Genomic DNA, 21421 nt, shown 5'->3' on the forward strand with positions numbered 1-21421 from the left:
TCATTCTTGCTACATCAGGGATATTTTCCAAGAGCAGGGAATCATTCCCCCTTGGCCCCTAGCTGAATACTGCATATCAGTCTGGGTGGGGTGGGTACAGTGACTGCAGATAACCTAATTACTTGCAGACAAAAGGTCTCTGCTGCTCCAGACCTTCATTAACTATGACAGGTCAGCTATGCTGAGGAAATGCAGCCTGTAGACAGCAAAGCAGGTTCTCCAAGACTGATGTCAGAGGACTGGCAATCAGTCTAGGTGGAGGGAGGAATGGCTTTATCCTGTTTCCTCTGGCCTGACACTTGCTGTTACTCCCCCTCCATCTTGAGGCTTTTGGTTGCTCCAGCCCGCCCCATGGCCTTGCTTGGGGGAGGAGAGGGAAGGTGAGAGAGATCATGGCTAAAGAGTTCACTTAGATTGGGTTAGTCATCCTGAAATGGGCCCCATGTGCACCAAATCCTTTGGTTCATTTAATGGTGGAGAGTAACCGTTTCCAGGTCGTGGATAATGTAAAACTCACCTGGGTCCCACAGGTGGTGGCAACCTGGGTAGAGCGTGGGCATTCTCTGGAAAGAGGTTCTGGGCTGGGGCTCCCCTAGACTGTGTCTCTTGCTTTCTGCTTAAACAAATCCCCTCTGTTTCTCCAGTGTGGAGGACGCTTAGGAAGCAGCGTCAAAAGTGAACTCACAGACAAGACAGCCTTAATAAATTAGTATAATACTGTTAGAAGGGACGGCATTTTGTTCTGTTTCTTAGCAGCACTGTTCTACATGCGGCCTGATGATCTCCTTCCCTGGGAAATTTAAAAAGCCGTTCCCTGGTTGTTAGCTCTGATGTAAAATTATAAAATAGAAATCTGGTAGGGTTTGTTGTTTAAAAAGGAAAAGCCCTGGTGAGGCAGGGCGGCCCCATGCAGTCCTGTTAGCTCTGGCCGTTGGGTCGGCCCACCGTGCTCCCTCCGGGAGGCTGGATCTGGATGGAGTCCAGGAGGGGCCTCAGGGCCTGTCCAAAGGGCCTGCAGAGAGAACAGACACGGGAGCTGGAGTGGGCTCTCGGACGCAGACTGACACAGCTGGCCGGCGTGCCCAGCTCTGCCCACACGTACAGCAGCACTGCCACGCCAGGAGAAAGTTCGCTATAGTCCATTTAATTTTCTCACCTACCTCATACATCCTTTTTCATAGAGGGGATCTCTACATAGCTGCTCTGCATTTTTACTCCTGGTGTCTCCTCCTTAGTAAATGCTACCATCGTACTACCTTTGCCTCCTGGTTAGCTGTGGTTTGAAAAGGTTGGTGACATACTGGGAACTAGAGCTTTCTGTACTTTCTGTACTTGTATTTTTAATTCTCATGGTACAATAAGATAAAAGTTTAAGTGAGGAAGCTGAGGTAAAAGAAAAAGGATATGAAAAAGAAAAAGTCAGAAGTGAGGATGACACATAACTGGACCCCTCAGGGAACTGAGGTCTTCTAGGGAGTACAGGGAATACTCAGGAAAAATGACAGGTGCAGGATGTCAGAAGGTGTTAATGCCACTGTATAAAGGGCTCCCAGTTCGCTCTCAGAGTAGCTTAGCTGGAAAAAAGACCACAAATACTGTAGTCTTAGCGACTTTCCAAGATTACTGCAACCTTAAATCCGGTTGCCCACAACACATCTCAGTTACTGGCTTTCTTTTTCTTCGGTGATACTGTCATTTTTGAAAACCATCCCCAAATTCAAAGGAAATGAAATATTCTAAAGCATAAACTGATGAAACGAAGAAATACTAACCCCAATTCCGACAAGTCCAGGAACCCCACCCATCAAATAATAACAGCAAGAACATTCCAGCTACTCGGGTTTGCTCAGGGCCCAATGACCTAGATCCCTCAGCAATGCTGTGGTGTTTAACACACCCACCAAGGAACAGGAAGGCGGGGCCAGGACTGGGACGTGGGGCTCTCCTCACCAGCTCGACACAGACAATAGCCTTCCTTCCTGTGTAAGTTCTTCCTGAGGGGCTCCCACCTGGGTGCGAAGAACAGCTCAATTTGCTGAGTCTGCTAAACCTGCCAGGATCCCTGTTGAACAGGTCCCCAGTTCAGGAGAAACTGAGTCAGAGTCAGCAAATGGACCTGGTCCTAGAGTGGGCAGAGGCTGCCTGAACGCAACCAACAGCAAAGGGAGGGAGGGGTGTGATGGCATTGGGGGTGCCTGGATGATGGCCCACAAAGCTTGGACCACATCAGGGAGGGAGGGGCTACACAGTGTTTTTTTTTGCGGTATGCGGGCCTCTCACTGTTGCGACCTCTCCCGTTGCGGAGCACAGGCTCCGGACGCGCAGGCCCAGCGGCCATGGCTCACGGGCCCAGCCGCTCCACGGCATGTGGGATCCTCCCGGACCGGGGCACGAACCCGTGTCCCCTGCATCGGCAGGCGGACCCTCAACCACTGAGCCACCAGGGAAGCCCTACACAGTGTTTTTGAAGAAAACATCTACCGAGGGCTGACTGTGCGCTACGAGGTACGAGGGCGAGTAGGAGGTTGTTTTTGAAGGTGTCAAAGAACTCAAGGTGCAGGGGAAGAAGGACGAACAACAGTTTCAAAACAAGTCACCTACTAATCCTCTGACTTGCTCTCGGCTCGTCTATCTAAACCGCCTTTCAAGTGGGCACTTCTGGGGAGTGGTGTGCTTCATGTGCAGTGGGGAAGACAGATGCCAGGACGCTACAAACACCAGGACCAGCGTCAACTGGGTTTCTAAGTTCTGCAGTTGCACTCAGGTCAGGGTAGAGTTGAGTTGGTCCAAATCCAAGGAGGGTGAAGGTAACACAGGTGAGCACCCGAGAGTAGAAAGAATGGTGGCGTTCTATGTTAGAAGCTGCCATCATGACACCCCACCCAGCTTGGGATGATTCTGCTGACAACAGTGGGGGCAGATGTGGGCCAGAGGAGAGGCCCTGTCTGTGATGGGGATTTCAAAGGCAGAGACAGAGACAGAGGCCACTTACGTGGAGAGAACTTCAGAGGGAAGGTCAGTGATGTAAGAAGGGATCTTCCGCCCAGTCAGGAACTGTGCCACTTCGTTGCTGAAGGTGTTACAGTTGTGTTCAAAGAGGTTGTAGGCTTCACCTCTGTACATTGTGAGAAGGTTTGGGAAACAGATACGAAAGTCAGCAACCATGTATGGGAAACCATTCAAACCAGGTAACAGAATGGTGAGCACAGCTGAATTTGAGGACTGCGATTTCCCCTCTTACACTCCAAAAGGAGTGCCTGATTTGCCACTCTGGGCATTTTAAGGGAAGGATGAGATAAACACATTTGGCTCCTCCACAGTTTCAGGAGAATCTTTATAGTCACAAAAGCAGAGCTACAGGGTTAGAGTTTAACACTTCAAATTGACTAAAGCTTCTTTAAGAGAAAATATGCTCAAGTTTGTATTTTATCCCAACCTCTCTACAAACCCCGTTTTTGATTTTCAGGATAAAATACTGCTGTTGAGAGCAGCATGTGCTGAAATAGCAGCAGCTGATTTTAATCAGAAGGAATAAACAGCCTTTCCTTTCCTCAAAAGTTTCAGCAATACATATGCTGGGATGGAACAGTGGCCTTGGAGGCAATGCTGAGCTCTTTTTGTGTATTGATTAACTGCTTTCCCTTCTTATTTATTCAGCAAATACTGGGTCAGACCTTGCGCTGAGTGTTCTGGGGGAAATGACCTGGTGGCTGCCCTCTGGGGACCAATCATCCAGTGGGGGAGACAGACACAACTAACCACCACCCCGTCTCCACTCACCGGAACAGAGACTCCCCCAGGGAGGACAGGTACTCCAGGAAGATTTCTTCTGTGACTTCTGTACTACCCACATCAACCACAGAATCTGGAGGCCCAAGCAACGTACCTCCCTAAAAAGCCAACCCAAAGAAAGTCAGTAAATCACTCTCTCCACTGAATGTTTTCATGTGGCTTCCCATGGAAGGCCACAAACGTTCTGTTCCAACAACTTTTAACTCTCAGAGCACCCAGGACAGATGAAGAGTTATTATTATTTTTTAAAATTTATTTACTTTTTAAATTTATTTTTGGTTGCATTGGGTCTTCATTGTTGTGCTCGGGCTTTTCTCTAGTTGCGGCGAGCCGGGGCTACTCTTCATTGCGGTGCGCGGGCTTCTCATTGAGGTGGCTTCTCTTGTTGCGGAGCATGAGCTCTAGGCGCACGGGCTTCAGTAGTTGTGGCACGCAGGCTCAGTAGTTGTGGCTTGTGGGCTCTAGAGCGCAAGCGCAATGGTTGTGGTGCATGGGTTTAGTAGCTCCATGGCATGTGGGATCTTCCTAGACCAGGGCTCGAACCCGTGTCCCCCGCATTGGCAGGAAGATTCTTAACCACTGAGCCACCAGGGAAGCCCAAGAGTTAGTTCCTATTTGTGTCAAGGTTATAATGGCTTAGAGCTCCCTGGAGACTTTCCATCGCCACGTGCTGGCAACATGGCTAAGAAGTTAGGTGTCCTGTTTCTGGCAGGGCCCTGGGAAGCTTAGTCTCCTGCAGGTCAGACTCCTGACACTGTCCATTCATTCAGTTGATAAAAGGATAGAAACCCAGAATCTGAAGTCTTCTTTTGGCCCCAACATGCCTACTCACAAGGGCAGAACAGGACGACTAGAAATGGCTCACACTTGACAGGCCATCTTTTCAGGTCTATATTCATAATGTATGCAGCCAGTTTTTTTTTTGTGACACACTTGATATCCCTTGTAACACTGGGCAAATGTGAAGAACTGTGAGGAAGCTGGCAGGCTGGCAAATATTTCCACAATTCAGTTCCTTTTTGATCTGTGAGGCTAATTTAATGAGGTGACAGGGTTCCTCTGGCGAGGGAGTTAATGGTCCCCAAAAGACCTACAGAAAAGTCTCAGCCATGGGTTAACAGACTGCATAGCAGACTCAAGGAGAGACCGAGGTCCTGGGGGAAACCAGCCAAGCAGAAAGCAACAGGGTCACTGAAGAGGAGAGAGCTGGGAATGGGCTGAGGAGTAAGGGAGAGTACTCCAGAGCAGAGCTCCCTGAAAAGATCATAAATTCACACAATAGCAGCTACTGAGCACCTACTATGTGCCTGACGTTGTTCTAGGCACTGGGGAAAACATGGTGAGCAGGATAATTACTGTAGTCAGAGTTGCAAGAAACTAAAAGGTCATTATTCAACCCCCTACTATTCACTCATATGACAAATATGTAACGAGAACTTACTATCTGCCAGGCCTTAGGCTAGGCATTGGACAAAACAGATGAGATTCTTGCCCTCACGGAGCTTGTAGTCTACCAGGGAAGGCAAACAAAAAAATCCCATAAACCATGTATAATTACGAGCTGCGATAGGGTCTTCTTGGAAAAAGTACTGCTGTCAGCACTTAAGACAGGGGACCTTCCCAGTCCGAAGGGTCAGAGAAGACTTGGCTGAGAAAGTGACACTGAGTCCATCTGGAGAATGGAGAGGCATAACCACATGAAGGGTCAGGGAGGTAGACTGAAGTCAGAGGACAGGTTTAAACGTCCACGGTGTGTTCAAGGAATGAGAAGAGGCGGGTGGGGAAGGGCACAACCTGCAAAGAGGCCACCCAGAGAGAGAGACCGAGACCAGATCAGATGGGGCCTTGTAGGCTATGCTGAGCTTTCTTGTTTTTATTCCAAGAGCAACGGGCAGAGTACTGACTTAAGCAGGGGAATGCCATGATCAGATTTTCATTCTGAAACAATCACTTTGCCACCTGTACGGAGAACTGACTGAGAAGGAAGAGTAGATGAATTGCTGTGGTCCAGGCTAGAAATGAGGGTGGCCTGGATTAAGGTGAAAGCTCTGGAAAAATGAGACGAGATGAAGAGAATTAGACTGGTTTAAGGTACACTTACAAGGTAGAACAGACGTGGGCTTAATGAAGGACTTGTTATATGAGGTGGGGGGGGCAGTGGGAGGAAGAGGTAAAAAAAATGACTTCCCATTTGTAAGTATCAAAATGCATGGTTTGGACTTCCCTGGAGGCGCAGTGGTTAAGAATCCGCCTGCCAATGCAGGGGACACGGGTTCGAGCCCCAGTCCGGGAAGATCCCACATGCCGCAGAACAACTAAGCCCATGCGCCACAACTACGGAGCCTGTGCTCTAGAGCCCACATGGCACAACTACTGAAGCCCGCGTGCCTAGAGCCTGTGCTCCGCAACAAGAGAAGCCACCGCAATGAGAAGTCCACGCACCTCAACAAAGAGTAGCCCCCGCTCGCTGCAACTAGAGAAAGCCTGTGCACAGCAACGAAGACCCAATGCAGCCAAATAAATAAATTTTAAAAAAAAAGAATTTTTTTTGGTCTTTGCTTGAGTACCTCCTGTGATGACCCTTAGACAGCTCTGACAGAAATTTTCTGGAAAAGGGCATGGGCTTTGGAGTCAGAGAGACCTGAGTTTTAGTACTGGTGCTGTAACTGGCCATGTAACTTTGGGCAACTCACTTTACCTCTCAGAGCCCTCATAGTTCACATTGACTGAACTTCACATTGACTGAGTTCATACCATGCACAAGGCACTAAGCTGGTGATGGTGATAGAAGAATGAGACAGTCTCAGCTTACAAGGAGCTGACACAGGGCTCCCCCTGGAGACTCAGGAACAGCCCATTTCACCATAACATGCTCAGTGTGATACAGAGGGACCACGAATACCATGGGAGCAGAGAGGAGGGCAGCTAGCTGGAAGATCTGGGAAGGGTATTCTTGAGCTGATTCTTAACGTCACCATGAGGAACTATGCCACAGGCCTGTATACACTGGGCTAGAAGCCAGAACTATAGAGGAGAACAAAGTTCCTGGTCTATGGGAACCCGAGACTGCAGACAGGGTGGGGGAAGACACTCACCGGTGGACAGCTGGAGATGCCGCCACTGCCGAAGAAGAACTCATCCTTGTGTACAACTATGGAGGTGTGCCTGCAACGCAGAGAAGAGGAGAATAAGCCAGAAAGCTTAAAACTGGTCCGAGAAAAAGCAAACACCACACTGCAATGAGAGTGATTTCTGCCTAAGGATATGACTTATAAGGTCAACATCTTTATAAAACTAACCAAACAAAGGTAAGGTAAATACCATAGGCCAGAGTTTCTCAACTTTGGCACTACTGACATTTGGGGCTGGCTAATCCTTTGTTGTGGGGACTGACCTGTGCATTCTAGAATGTTCAGCAGATCCTGGCCTTTACCCACTAGATGGCACTAGCATTACCTGCCTCCGCTGTGACGACAAACATGTCTCCAGACATCGCCAAAGGTCTCCTGGGGGCAGAACTGTCCCTTGTTGAGAACCACCGCTGTAGATCATGTAAGCAGAGAGGAGTCCTTACAGATTCACCCCAGTATTAACAAATCAGTTACTGAAATAAATCTCTGCAGACCAAGGTGTGTTCCCAGACTTTTTAAACTAACAGGAGCAGTTAACCTGGACCATGCTGAGAGAAAGACCAGATGATAAGTGTGAAACTATTTCAGGTGAAGGTGCTCATATTACTTCTTGGTTCGAGTCAAACAAAGCAAAGGGTCATTCTGGTCAACCAGTAGGTCAGCAGGCTCTAGGATCCAGAGAGAACGCTGACCTAAGGTTTTCTCAGAAATGGAACTGAGCCCAGCCACCACCTTGTGTCTGACAGGGATGGGTCTGAGAGACCAAAGCAGAATGTGTTCTAAGACAGACATGTGGGATACTCGTGACTTCCATAGTTAGAGAGCTTGGTCAGGGGTGTGCATGACATCATTCCGCCTTTCTTTAGGACAGGCTTTCTCAACCTCTGCACCACTGATATTTCTGGTTGGAAAATTCTTCATTGTGGAGGGGTGTCCTGTACAATGTAGGATGTTTATAGCAGTATCCCTGGCCTTCACCCATCCACCCCCAAAGTCTCGAGACACTGATAACTCCTGGCTGGGAACCACTGCTTTAGAACTTGAAGATTTGTGGCTTGAGAGAGCTAGGTTTCAAACTGGAAGCCACAGAGTGGAACCTGAAGTGCATGGGTGCTATTTGGTTTCATAAACCAGCCAATGTAAGGAGTCCCACCCAACTTACCAGATGCCTTCCAGTTGTTTCCCTGTGGAGAAAAAAAGAAGAGATTTAACCACTTGGGACTAGACGAACTGGCCCCCCAGCCGGAGTAAATTCAGAACATCAGTCAGACCCACAGTAACCCATTATAAACCTCCTGGGGGACTTTCTAGAAACACAATTCTCCTCCAATAAGGCCCTTAGGTCATGACATGGTATGTTGTGTTAAATAAGCTGAAAAAATAATCAGAATTCTTAAGCAGAATGCAAGATGGAACACTGGTACAGAGGTACCCAATTTTATGTCTGCTTTTCTTTCCCCTTTAGGGTCAACTCAACTCTGCCTTTTTAATTTCTTTGTCTCATCTACAGAGATAAAGCAAAACGGTAATATAGAGGACTTCCCTGGTGGTCCAGTGGTTAAGACTTCGCCTTCCAATGCAGGGGGTGTGGCTTCAATCCCTAGTTGGGGAGCTAAGATCCCACATGCCTCGTGGCCAAAAAACCAAAACATAAAAAAACAGAAGCAATATTGTAAGAAATTCAATAAAGACTTTAAAAATGGTCCACAGCGGGGCTTCCCTGGTGGTGCAGTGGTTGAGAGTCCGCCTGCCGATGCAGGGGACATGGGTTCATGCCCTGGTCCGGGAAGATCCCACATGCCGTGGAGCGGCTGTGCCTGTGAGCCATGGCCAATGGGCCTGCGCGTCCGGAGCCTGTGCTCCGCAACGGGAGAGGCCACAACAGTGAGAGGCCCGCGTACCACAAAAAAAAAAAAAAAAAAAAAAAAAGGTCCACAGCAAAAAAAAAAAAGAAAGAAAATCTTAAAAATAGTATAGAAAAACTATTGTCCACTTCTTCATGGAGCATATGTGAGGTGAAATCCTTTAGAAAATTAGAGAGCAAACTGCAGATGCCATCCATTCGAATAGTCAATGCACATGTATTCTACACCTCTACATGCCAGAAATGATGTGAGGTATGGAAATGCAAATATGAGCAGATTACTGTCCTGCCTTTAAGGAGCCCAAAGTCAAATGGAAAGAGAGAGACACACGTAACTAACTAAAACACAATGTTAATAGGCTCCATAATAGTGGTAAACATAATAAAGATAAAGAATTACCTTCACGAGCTGCAATTCAACCAATGAACAAACGGGGAAGGGATGGACATTTGTGCCAGCGGGAATAGTATGTGCAAATGCATAGTTGTGAAAAAGACTAAGGTCTTGCAGGGTAGAGCAAAGGGTGCAGTGATGGTGGTAAGAGGACGAGTGGCAGGCAAGGGTGTGAGCAAAGTAGAGCAAACCTGGACTGAAGGCTGCCCTACACTGTGGGGCATTGAAGGTTTTTATGCAGTAGAGTGCCCTGAACAGATCCATGTTTTTAAATGATAACTGTATCTTCTAAGAGATAACTGTAGGAATAGAAGATGAATTGGAGGGCAGAGAGTAGAGAGAGCAGACGAGAGTGAGGAGGTCTTTGCAGCAGCCCACGGGAGATCCCACAGTGCTAAGGATGAAGAGGAAGGGCAGTGAAAGACATGAGAACATTATCAAACATCACTCATTCACCTTTGGTAATAATTTCATGGTAACTGTTTATTGATTGCTGAAGTGAATACTTCAATGCTTCAGTGTTTGCCCTGTTACTTTCTAAAGGATGAAACTCTAGGCACTGTGTGGAAGGAGAGGTGATATGATTACACTTCTCCCTTTGCATAAGTTGCACTATTTTGCCCCTGTAAGAAAGCTTTTAAAATAAGATAACAGTAGCCTAATCTTCTTTTTTTTGGAAGAGACAGAAGAAACCATGGGTCCAGCATGACAACCTATTGATGGCTCAGCATAGTGTCATCAGAGGCAGTTAAGAATATGGCACAGGTTCGGAGCTGAGCTTTTTCCCTTTTATTAGCGGTGGATCTTGGGCAAGTTTACTCAACTTGAGCCACAGTTTCTTCAATACAAAGTTGTTGTAACTAGTAATGATAATCTGTATAAAGCATCACAGTGTGTGATACACAGAAGTTTGATAAATGGAGATATTACATATGATAGCCTCCTTGGGGAAAAGGGTGAAGACTTTCAAAAGATAAAAGAAGGGGCTTCCCTGGTGGTGCAGTGGTTAAGAATCCGCCTGCCAGTGCAGGGGACATGGGTTCAAGCCCTGGTCAGGGAAGATCCCACGTGCCACGGAGCAACTAAGTCCGTGCACCACAACTACTGAGCCTGCGCTCTAGAGCCTGTGAGCCACAATTACCAAAGCCCGCACGCCTAGAGCCTGTGCTCCGCGACAAGCTACCGCAATGAGAAGCCCACGCACCGCAACGAAGAGTAACCTCCGCTCGCCGCAACAAGAGAAAGCCTGCGTGCAGCAACAAAGACCCAACACAACCATAAATAAATAAATTAAATGCAACGTTAGGGACTTCCCTGGCAGGCGGATTCTTAACCACTGCGCCACCAGGTAAGCCCTAACATTGCATTTTAAGTAGAGCTGATGTGCTCTTCTGGACTGCCACTTATAAAACAGCTTGCTGTCTAAATGGCAGCAATTTGTTGTTTATTTCCTTGGAGACATGCAATGATGCATGAAACTAGACATATAAGGGATATTGCTTTCTCTTGACTGTTCCTGCTCTCATTTACTTTGGGAAGAACACTATACTTGTATGAGAAGAAGTACAGTGTAGTGAACAAGAACACAGGTTCTAGTGTGGACAGGCCAGGCCTAAATCCTATCAGTTCAGTCAGTGAACTAATGTTTATGAAGTGACTATTATACTTCAGGCAATATTCTTGGCAGTAGGGATACATCAGTAAACAAAGGAGATGAAAAAAAACCTCCTTCATTGTATTTACAGGGTGGGGAGATAGGACAGTCAACAAATACTAATAATAAACATAATAAATCATGGTAGGTTAACAATAATGAGGGATAAAGAAAAACAAGAGCAGGGTAAGGGACACTGGGAGTTTCCGGGATGGTCAGGGTGGGCCTCTTTGAGAAAGTGTCATTTGAGCAAAGGCCTGAAGGAGGCAAGGGAGGGAGCCATGCAGAAGCAGGACATGCTAGGTGTATCTGAGAGAACTTAAGGAGGCCAGTGTGGCTAGACTGGGTGAGTGAGGAGGAGAAAAGTAGGAGATGAGCAGAGGTAATCGAGGACCAGATCATATAGATGAACTTGTAGAAGTTGAGAACTTTTCTAAGCCTGAGCTGTCCAGTATGGTAGTCACTGACCACGTGTGGCTATTAAAATTAAAAGAACAAATTCAGTTCCTCAGTTGACTACTGCATTTCAAGTACTCAGTAGCCACATGTGGCTAGCAGTTAGAGATGGGACAGTGCAGATCTAGAACATTTCCATCATTGCAGGAAGTTTTTCTGGATGGCATTGTTTAAACCTTAGTTTCCTATTCTGTCAGAAAAAAAAAAAAAGTATAGTAATAGTGTCTACCTCATAACATTTCCAAGGTTAAAAGAGATGACACACAAAATAGGCCCAGCACAGTGCCTGGCACATAATATATGCCCCCCACAAACTAACTCTTCTGGGACTTCCCTGGTGGTCTAGTGGTTAAGAATCCGCCTTCCAATGCAGGGGACTTGGGTTCGATCCCTGTTCGGGGAACTAAAATCCCACATGCTGTGGGGCAACTAAGCCCGTGGGCTCTAGAGCCCCCGTGCCGCAACTACTGAGCCTGTGCGCCGTAACTAGAAGGAAGCCCACGTGCTGCAATAGAAGATCCCAAGTGCCGCAACGAAGATCCTGCAACTAAGACCCGATACAGCCAAATAAAAACAAACAAACAAAAACTAACTCTTCTTTTAGGCTTCATGATTTGAAAGTGTTATGGCTGCTTTCATAGTACCTTGGTATGGAAACTACCTATTTACATGTCTTTTTCCCTCATTAGACTATAATTGTCTCAAGGACAAGGGCAGTTTCTTGTGCATCTTTACAATTCTAGCGCCTAGCAAAGAACCTGGAACAGAGATGCTACATGAACAGCTGTTGTGGTTGACACACAGTGCTAATGAGGCCAAAGTTCTTAACCCCAATCTTGGCTGCCCTGGCTTGTTACTCAAATGACTTTGCAACCCTGGCATATTGCACCCTGAGTCTGCTACTGACTTCTCAGATGCCCATGTTCAATGACCCAGATGGACAGGTGGCAGGTACAGATGCACCGGTTCAAACCCAGCCCTACTAAAATAATGGGTTTTTGGAGAGAGGCCTCAGAGACCATCCTGCCACTTATTTTACACCTGAAAAACAATTCAAAAGTTGTGGGATACAAACCCTACTTTATTCTGCTTGATATTCTCTGTATTGATCACTAAATTTATCTGTAAGCTGGACATTATACTTCCTCCTTATTCAACTACATCAAGGTATGCTTAAGATCTCATCCATCCATAGAATGGTGATAGAAACTATAGAAAAAAGATCCTCTTATTTATTCATTCTTTCATTTATTAATCCATCTACCAAACACTTGGAGCCAACAACATTTAAAATGGATTGAGTGGATTTACATCCTTTCTTAATTTAAAGTGCTTCATAGTTATCCTTCTTCTCACATCTTTGCATGATAGAGTGGAACAAATATTTATTAACATCATTTTAAACAGGTAAATAAAGATGCATGGTTTGTCCAGTGCAAAGACAAGAAAAAAAAAAGGATGTAACCATGTACTTGTTGGAGCAGCTCAGGTAGAAACGTAAGGTTGGCTACTCAGTGGCCTGCTCTCATGAGGACAAGAACGAGGGTCATGGCCTCCTCTGGGGGTGACAGGCATTGTAAAATGGGACTGAACTGATTTAAAAAAATTTTTCAGCCAGACTGAAGTACAGTAGGTGAGTAGATGGTGGGGGTTTGAGATTGAATTGGGGCACAAAGCCATGTTGGGATGTGAATTAGGCTCAGTGGATATTAGCACACCATAGAAGCAGATTGTTTTCCCACTAGGATTTCCTCAGCAAGCTGGAGAGTGGGTGGGTCAGATGGCTGCATGTCTGTAAGCATGCTGGCACGTCCGTTGCGTTGATTTTGAAGCCTATGAGGTATGCACATGAAAACAAATGGAAGGGCTTCCCTGGTGGTACAGTGGTTAAGAATCTGCCTGCCAATGCAGGGGACACAGGTTTGAGCCCTGATCTGGGAAGATCCCACATGCCGCGGAGCAACAAAGCCCGTGCGCCGCAACTACTGAGCCTGCACTCTAGAGCCTGTGAGCCACAACTATTGAGCCTTGTGCCACAACTACTGAAGCCCATGCACCTAGAGCCCATGCTCTGCAACCAAAAGCCACCACAATAAGAAGCCCGCACACTGCAATGAAGAGTAGCCCCCACTTGATGCAACTAGAGAAAGCCCGTGCGCAGCAATGAAGATCCAACACAGTCAAAAATAAAAACAAGTAAAAAAATAAATTTATTAAAAAAAAAAAGAATCCACCTGCCAATGTAGGGGACACAGGTTCCAGCCCTGGTCCGGGAAGATCCCACATGCTGCGAAGCAACTAAGCCCGTGTGCCACAACTACTGAGCCTGCATGCTGCAACTACTGAAGCCCACACACCTAGAGCCCGTGCTCTGCAACAAGAGAAACCACTGCAATGTGAAGCCCGTGCACTGCAACGAAGAGTAGCCCCCGCTCGCCGCAACCAGAGAAACCTCGCGTGCAGCAACAAAGACCCAACGCAGCCAAAAATAAAAAAGAAAACAAATGGAAGACATGCATATTAGCCCTGTTTTTCATCATGAACAACAAAGAATGTAGAGTGAGTTCCACACTAGTCAGCCGTCCACTGATTGTAAGAGTAAAGTCAGTACATAAAAGCCAAGGAGAAAATACTTCATCTACCTCCTCATCAATTAAGGTAATGGAGCCTGTGCATATAGACATTCCTGCTGGTTATGGGTTGTGCTCAAGATCAGCACCTGGTATACTGCTGGTGCTAAATAAATGTCTATTAATAAGCATAAAGTGGGTAATGTTGCTGGGACTCCAGGGGCAGGCAGTATTAGCTCATTAGTATAAATCAAAAGTAGCCCTAGCTCACCTCCTAGATTTCACCCCACAGTGACAAAGTGTTCTTTTTATTTATTTATTTATCTGGCTGCGTTGGGTCTTCGTTGCTGTACGTGGGCTTTCTCTAGTTGCAGAGAGCGGAGGCTACTTGTCATTGCTGCACGAGGGCTTCTCACTGCGGTGGCTTCTCTTGTTGTGGAGCACAGGATCTAGGCATGCGGGTTTCATTAGTTGTGGCTCGCAGGCTCTAGAGCGCAGGCTCAGTAGTTATGGCGCATGGGCTTAGTTGCTCTGTGGCATGTGGGAATCTTCCCGGACCAGGGCTCGAACCTCTGTCCCCTGCATGGGCAGGCGAATTCTTAACCTCTGCGCCACCAGGGAAGTCCCTGACAAAGTGTTCTTAATTGGCAGCGTTTTACTCTGACTTGCCAGATTACCAGCAATGTGAAGGGGTTAACTCAAAAAATCAGCTTATTCTTCTCTGGAACTACCAGGTAAATGTTGAATCTATGTGGGAAAAGGTAAAAGGATACATTTGTATAACATACGTGGACCTCTGTGCCTATAGGCGAAAAAAAATGCCTACTGGCAGTTGCCCCTCCTTTAGGTAGAGAGGTTATCACAAAATCAAAATGCAAAACATTGCTAAAAACTAAGACAGTATTTTAATCCTCAAAAAAGGGTAGATTTAAAACTACTTAATACTCTAGCACTAGGATTCCTTGGAGCCAGTACAGGATTCTTTCTCAGAATAAAAATAACTAATTTGTGAGTTCTTTATTTCAGTACTCAGAAGGTTCCCTCTTAACCACTGCTTGTTGTTATTAGTCAGGCCTTGTAGCAATGCTTTGAGGTAGGCCTGCAACGTCCTGTCACTTACTCAGTTTGTATTTACTGAATGCCAGTAACTGTGCTAAACTCTGGGGAGTTCTTGCCCCCATTGGAGATTAAAGTCCAGTTGGGGCTGGGGGAGTGGACACAGATGAGAAAACATGCAATTTAAAAATAGAATGATAAATGCTATTAAAGGAGATTACAGGATGTTATCAGCATATTATAGAGACACATGACCAAGATTCGCGAGGTGGGGGACAGGGAAAGTTTCCCGTAGGAAGTAACATTTCAGTTGAAACCTCAAGGATAAGCAGAAGTTATCCAGGCTAAGAGATGGGGAGAGAAAGCATTCCTGGCAGAGGGCACAGCCTTTGAAAAGCCTAGAGGTAAAAAAAACTGAATGGGTTCAGTCCTGTTACCGTGTGAAACAGCCCTTTTCCACTGGGGTTCTGCAAGAGAATTAAGCCCTTATGCCCTGAGGAATCTATTGGGAAAATGAGAAAATAGCTACTCAGATCATTTTCCCTAGTGCTTAATTCTCTTGTGGAACCCAGTTGAGAAAGGTTCATGTACAGTGTGTTCAGTATGTAGAGACAGGTGAGGGTGGAGAGAAAAGCAGGAGAAGGATCACGAAGGGCTTGGTGTTTTTTCATTTTGCCAGAAAGAAACTGCATGATTACTAAATTAATTCACTGGACAGATGTAAAACAGTGCACACAATGAACAAAAAAAAATCTAAAACAAAGCACAATAGATGGCATTAAAATGTTAAAAAAATCCTCAGATTCAAATAAATTCTACTTAATCTTTAAGCTTGAGTTCAAGTCTCAATCATTCCTATAAATCAATATTTACTGACCACTAGCTCTGAAAGGCCACTGGGGACACACAGGGGAGTCAGAGTTCCTGCCCTCCAGGAGCTCAAGGTTCTTGCTTAAGTCTTTCTGACACATCCAGCCCACCATGGTCTGTCCCATCTTTCAAGGCCTAAAATAATTGCTTCACCACTCACCCCTTTTTGGCATCTAATCATAATTTCTCTCTTTTTTTAAATTCACTTTTTATTTTATTTTTTTTAAATTCACTTTATTTATTTATTTATTTGGCTGCATTGGGACTTTGCTGCTGCATGTGGGGTTTCTCTAGCTGCGGCGAGCAGGGGCTACTCTTTGTTGCAGTGCACAGGCTTCTCATTGCGGTGGCTTCTCTTGTTGCAGAGCACGGGCTCTAGAGCGCAGGCTGAGCAGTTGTGGCACACGGGCTCAGTTGCTCCGTGGCATGTGGGACCTCCCAGACCAGGGCTTGAACCCGTGTCCCCTGCATTGGCAGGCGGATTCTTAACCAGTGCATCACTAGGGAAGTCCTAATCATAATCTCTTTTGTGCTGTTATCTAATGTTGCATATGCACAGCATTACTTTTAACTAATTAAACTCCTCGAGGACAGAGTCCATGTCTTTTATTTCATTACTATTTGTACTACAGAATTAAGCAAGGAACTGAGCAGTGTCAAATCTCAAATATTCATTTGATTGCATTCTGCCAAGAAATACACACACACACACACACACACACACACACACACACACACATTCCATATGCCTAAGTCTTTAAACCTGACAACAATTTTGAGATAGGCTTGTAAAGAAAAATAAATGTGATCTTGGAACATGTACATGCACAGAAACTTCAGATCAGAAAACAATCAACAAATAGAAAGTATCCCTTACCACGATTAAACAAATATAACAAACCTCCACCATTATCTTTATGTACTTTAGCACAGAAAGAGGTCAAGAAATTTAAAGAGCAGCCAAAATTATTAAAAGGACAAACTGAAGGACAATCATAATAGCTAATTATCTTAGGCAAATAGTACCTATGAAAAAAAAGTACAATCAGGCTGTCTGCTCGATTAGAGCGATAAGGATAATTCCAGGACTGTCTTCATGATGAGCGAAAGACTGTGGAGCAGGAATACCTTCATGGGAAGCTATTCTAGAAGACTGAAAACTGGACAGGGTAAAACTGTGGAGTCTACATTGTTTCAGGGGAGAAAGGAATTACATTGGGTTTATCTAGTCTAATCAGGATTGTAATAGACTAGATGGGGGTCTTACAATGAGGAGCTGTCATAATAAGAGGCTACTATAACTAGATGAAGAGCCACTCCACCCATGAAGTTCCTCCTTTAAAAAAAAAAAAAGAATAAGTTGGCATTGCTGATGAGGTCACACTAGTTCAGGACAATGAAGGCTAGGAGGGATGATCATAAAACTGTGATTATAAATGGCACACACACATTGAATCCAGCTATTTTCCTCATCCAAATTTGAAACACTTGGCCAGAGATACCTTTATAAACTTGAACTAGGTACCTACTTTACATCAATTATAAAGGAACATATTACACAGGAAAGGTGGTATAGCAAAATACCTGAGAACATGAGCTCTGGAAGTCACACTGCCTGTGTTTATAACCCAGCTCTACCACTTACCAGCTGTGTGACCTGGGGGGCAAATTTCTTAATGTCCTATATCTTGGGTTCCTCAAATGAAAAATGGAGATAATAACAGGACCTATCTCACAAATTTGTGGTGAAGAATATAACACATGAACATACTCAGAAAAAAAAAAGGGTCTGGCACATGGTAAGCACTCAGTAAATCTAGCTATTAATATGCTTCTAGAATTCATTGCAAAAATCAGGAAACAAATTGATTTTTTGAAGGTTCAAATATATTTAGGAATGGGAAATTAATAGATGGCTCCTAACAGAACTGGGACATACCCAACTTTAAGGTTAGTGATGTCTGGATAGGATGAACCTGTAAGGCAATGCCCATTTTCCGTAAGTTTTTAACTCTAGAAAGTAATGATTACCACCTTTGATAACCCTTTATTCATTACTCTTGAAAAAGGCATAAAAGCAATACGAGAAAATGGGATAGAGAAGAGAGAATCAGATTTGCAGGCAAGGTGATGTTCTCAGAAATACCACTGGAATCAGATGTGCCAAACTGATGACGTTGGCTGAGGTCTTCTAGGATTTCACATCTATTAAAAAAGGTTTGGGGGGTGGGAGGGAGTCCCAGTACTCCACCTTCAGTTATGGCACCTTCCTCTTCACCCACTAAACTCCACAAAGGCCAGGCCACTTCTAGACCAGGCCAGGCTCTTTTTTGCCTGAGGGCCTTGGCAGGTTAATCCCCCTTCTGTTTGGAACATTATAACTCCCTCACCACCCACCTTGTGACTACTTCTTCCTCATCCTTTAATGCCCAACTTAAAAGTCACTACTTCTGATCCCCTTATTTAAAGTAGGTCTCTCTTCTTATTTTCTGTCTCAGCACCTAGTTGGCTTCCTGCACAACCTAGTACTTATCACGATTTGTAATTACTTCATTTGCTTACTTATTTTTAATGTCTTCCCCACTAAATAGCTCCATGATGACAGAGAACATCTTTATTTATCACATCATTTTCAGTTAAGCTTAACACTGGGACTAGCACGTAGTAGATACTCAATGTCTGCTGAATGAATCATGAATCAATGACCCTAAGGCCCCCTTTAGCTAAAATCAATAACTAGTATATAATAGAACAAAAAAATATCCACTGTAAAGGTGGAGGTTTTTATTTATGGGTCTAGGAAATACCTAAGTAACTCCTCACTATGATCAAGCTAACTAAATGGCTCCATTACAAGAAGTTTAGTCAGAACTTGACTGATGTAATGTACTAGTGACTAGCACCTTCCTCAAACAGTGACTCTGTTAGTTTGCTTTCAGATTTGCCTTATTCATTTTAACAACTGGAGATCTAGGCCCAACCTTCTAATAATGGATTGGCTACATAAGAATTACCTGAGGAGCTTATTAACAATACAGATTTCTGGATCAAAACTCCAAAAGATTCTTATTAAGTACTTGTGTAATAAGAGTCTAGAATCCATATGTTTAAAACTTTGCAGGAATTCCCTGGAGGTCCAGTGGTTAGGACTCCACGCTTTCACTGCCAAGGGGGAGGGTTCAATCCCTAGTTGGGGAACTAAGATCCCGCAAGCTGCATGGCGTGGCCAAAAAAACTTTGCTTATTTTGAATAGAAAATATAGGTATGTCCCCAGCGTCAAGTTCCTCTTTTCTTCTCTTTTCTTTCACTGTGCAGCATGTAGTTTCCCCAACCAGGGATCGAACCTGTGCCCCTGCAGTGGAAGCATGGAGTCCTAAACACTGGACCGCCAGGGAATTCCCTAAGTTCCTCTTTTCATAAGCTACTACTGTTAGCAATTTTCTTATGTATCTTCTGGATAATTATTTGCCTAAACAACCATGTATCCTTTGCTTTAAACACACAGCTGCATATTTAAAGAACGGTTCCAACTTCATTTTTTCTATTCCCATTTAACAATATATGTTGGGGGCTTCCCTGGTGGCACACTGGCTAAGAACCTGCCTGCCAATGCAGGGGACATGGGTTCGAGCCCTGGTCCGGGAAGATCCCACATGCCGTGCTCCGCAACAAGAGAAGCCACCACAATGAGAAGCCCGTGCACCGCAACGAAGAGTAGCCCCCGCTTGCCGCAACTAGAGAAAAGTCCGTGCACAGCAACAAAGACCCAACACGGCCAAAAATAAAATAAATAAAATAAAATAAAATAACCAAAAAACAATATATGTTGGAAATGAAATTATCTGTATTTTTAACAAGCACCCTAGGTGATTCTGATGTGAAGCCAAATATAGGAATCACTCATTGCCCCAGGGTTAAGAGATTAAGTTCAACCCACTAAGACACATTAGAAACTCAAGGACACTGAAACTCAAAAGCAGCCTTGCTTACTTGATCTCTGCCCTCTAGTCTCACAGATATGACATGAACTAAAACATCCTCTAATGTCTCCAATAGAAGCTAGGAAATACTAGCCATTCAAATGGATGTTGCCAAAGCTGTTCAATTTTCAATTCCCAGAATCCTTTCCTGCCCAACATCATCTGAAATCACAAACCTGACAATTCCTATGTTACACAAGACATTTTGGTATTTGGGTTATAAAGAGGTTTGATCTAGGCTGAACTAGGGCTGATTTTCTCTCCTGGCAGTTAAGTAGTTTAATAGAGCACAACCGAAATACTTCCCTTACTAATCCTTACTGACACAACAGCATCCAATCCTCCCCCAGAATTGCTTTCTTACCACCTGGGCAAAAGCAATTAACTTAGAAGCTGTTGAGAAGACCGCACTGTCAGGCGGAACTTGGTGAATTCTTGAGTTCGGGCTCCAGTAGACCTGACTTTACTTCTACCTGGGGGCAACGGCTGGGCCCCTGTGCAGCTCTAGCTTTCTCTCCCCACCTACCCCAGGGACTGCACAAAGAGTTTCATTTTGGCACGGAGGGAAGGCTCTCCTCCGCAGTGTCCCTTTCACCACGAGGGGCACCGCGCGGCAGGCATCTTCACCTCCACTCCACAGCGCCGAGGAAGGAGTGTAGGGGGCTCCCCAAGCGAGTCAGGAAACCCACAGGGACCCAGCGCCGGCTTCCCCCACCTCCCAGCTGAAGTGGCTCTGAAGGTCTAGGGGAGAGCGTGACTTCTTTATCCCCTCTCCCTGGATTCAAACGTGATGAGGGCCAAGAGGGGCTTCGGGGGCCCAAACCTCAGACCCACACCTTCTCTACTGGGGCTCTTCTCCATCCTCTGGGCCTTCCCCAGAGCCATGGCCCAGGCCTCCCCACCTCGGCCGGCCGTCTCGGCGCCCTCCGGCCCGGCTCCCGCCCTCCTTCCCGCCCGCCCCCAGCCCCTCACCCAGCATGATGGGGCTAAGCCGCCGGGCCAGGCCCTTGGACAGGTCGTACACGTAGAGCTTCACGGGATAGAGATTCGGCGGCTCCATCGGGACCCGTGGCGGCTGCAGCCACTAAGTCCCTCAGGCACCCGGCAGCTGCTTGGACCTTCCCGTACCCGACGGGGGAGGGGAGCGGAGGGAGCGGGGAGACCGAGCCCGGGCCCGGCCTGAGGGGCGGGGGAGGGGTCGCCTTGCGCTGCTCGCGCCCCCGCACCCGCCACCGGCAACGACTACTCTGAGGTGACAGAGCGGTGCCCGGCCGGGTTCGCGCGGAAGACTGGGCGGGGGCGGGGGCAGGAGCGGGGGCGGGGACGCGGGCGGGGACGCATTCTCGCGCATGTGCGTACCATCTTGACGGGCGGCGAGGGGCGGGGTTTCCCAGGAGGGGGCGGGGCTTCGAGGACGGGGTGGTGTTAGTTCGGGACGGGTGTGGAAAGCGCCTTGCGGGAGTGGGCGTGTCAGCTGGACGCGAAAGGTGCGCGCTATGCGTGATGACGTAAGGGCGTTGATTGGGAGCGGGAACCGGAGCCAGTGCGTGTGCGGCGCCCTGCCTTCTGCCCAAATTGATCTCTTCATTGCGCTCAAGGTAGGTAGGAAGGGGGCTGAGTTTTGTGTTTGTTGCTCTCTGCCAGGGCTGGCTT

General features: G+C 46.2%; 1 protein-coding gene across 1 annotated transcript; it reads right to left on the minus strand.

Annotated features, from left to right (window-relative positions):
- Positions 1-918: 918 nt before the first annotated feature.
- On the minus strand, positions 919-20828 carry DESI1 (desumoylating isopeptidase 1; the record flags this gene model as incomplete). Its single annotated transcript, XM_079715708.1, has 6 exons — positions 919-1012; positions 2993-3115; positions 3781-3890; positions 6888-6957; positions 8086-8107; positions 20741-20828. 6 exons carry the CDS (start codon positions 20826-20828, stop codon positions 919-921), a joined length of 507 nt encoding a protein of 168 aa, XP_079571834.1.
- Positions 20829-21421: the final 593 nt, after the last annotated feature.

The sequence above is a fragment of the Hyperoodon ampullatus genome (assembly GCF_949752795.1).
Source record: "Hyperoodon ampullatus genome assembly, chromosome: 11".
In the NCBI taxonomy this organism is placed as follows: domain Eukaryota; kingdom Metazoa; phylum Chordata; class Mammalia; order Artiodactyla; family Ziphiidae; genus Hyperoodon; species Hyperoodon ampullatus.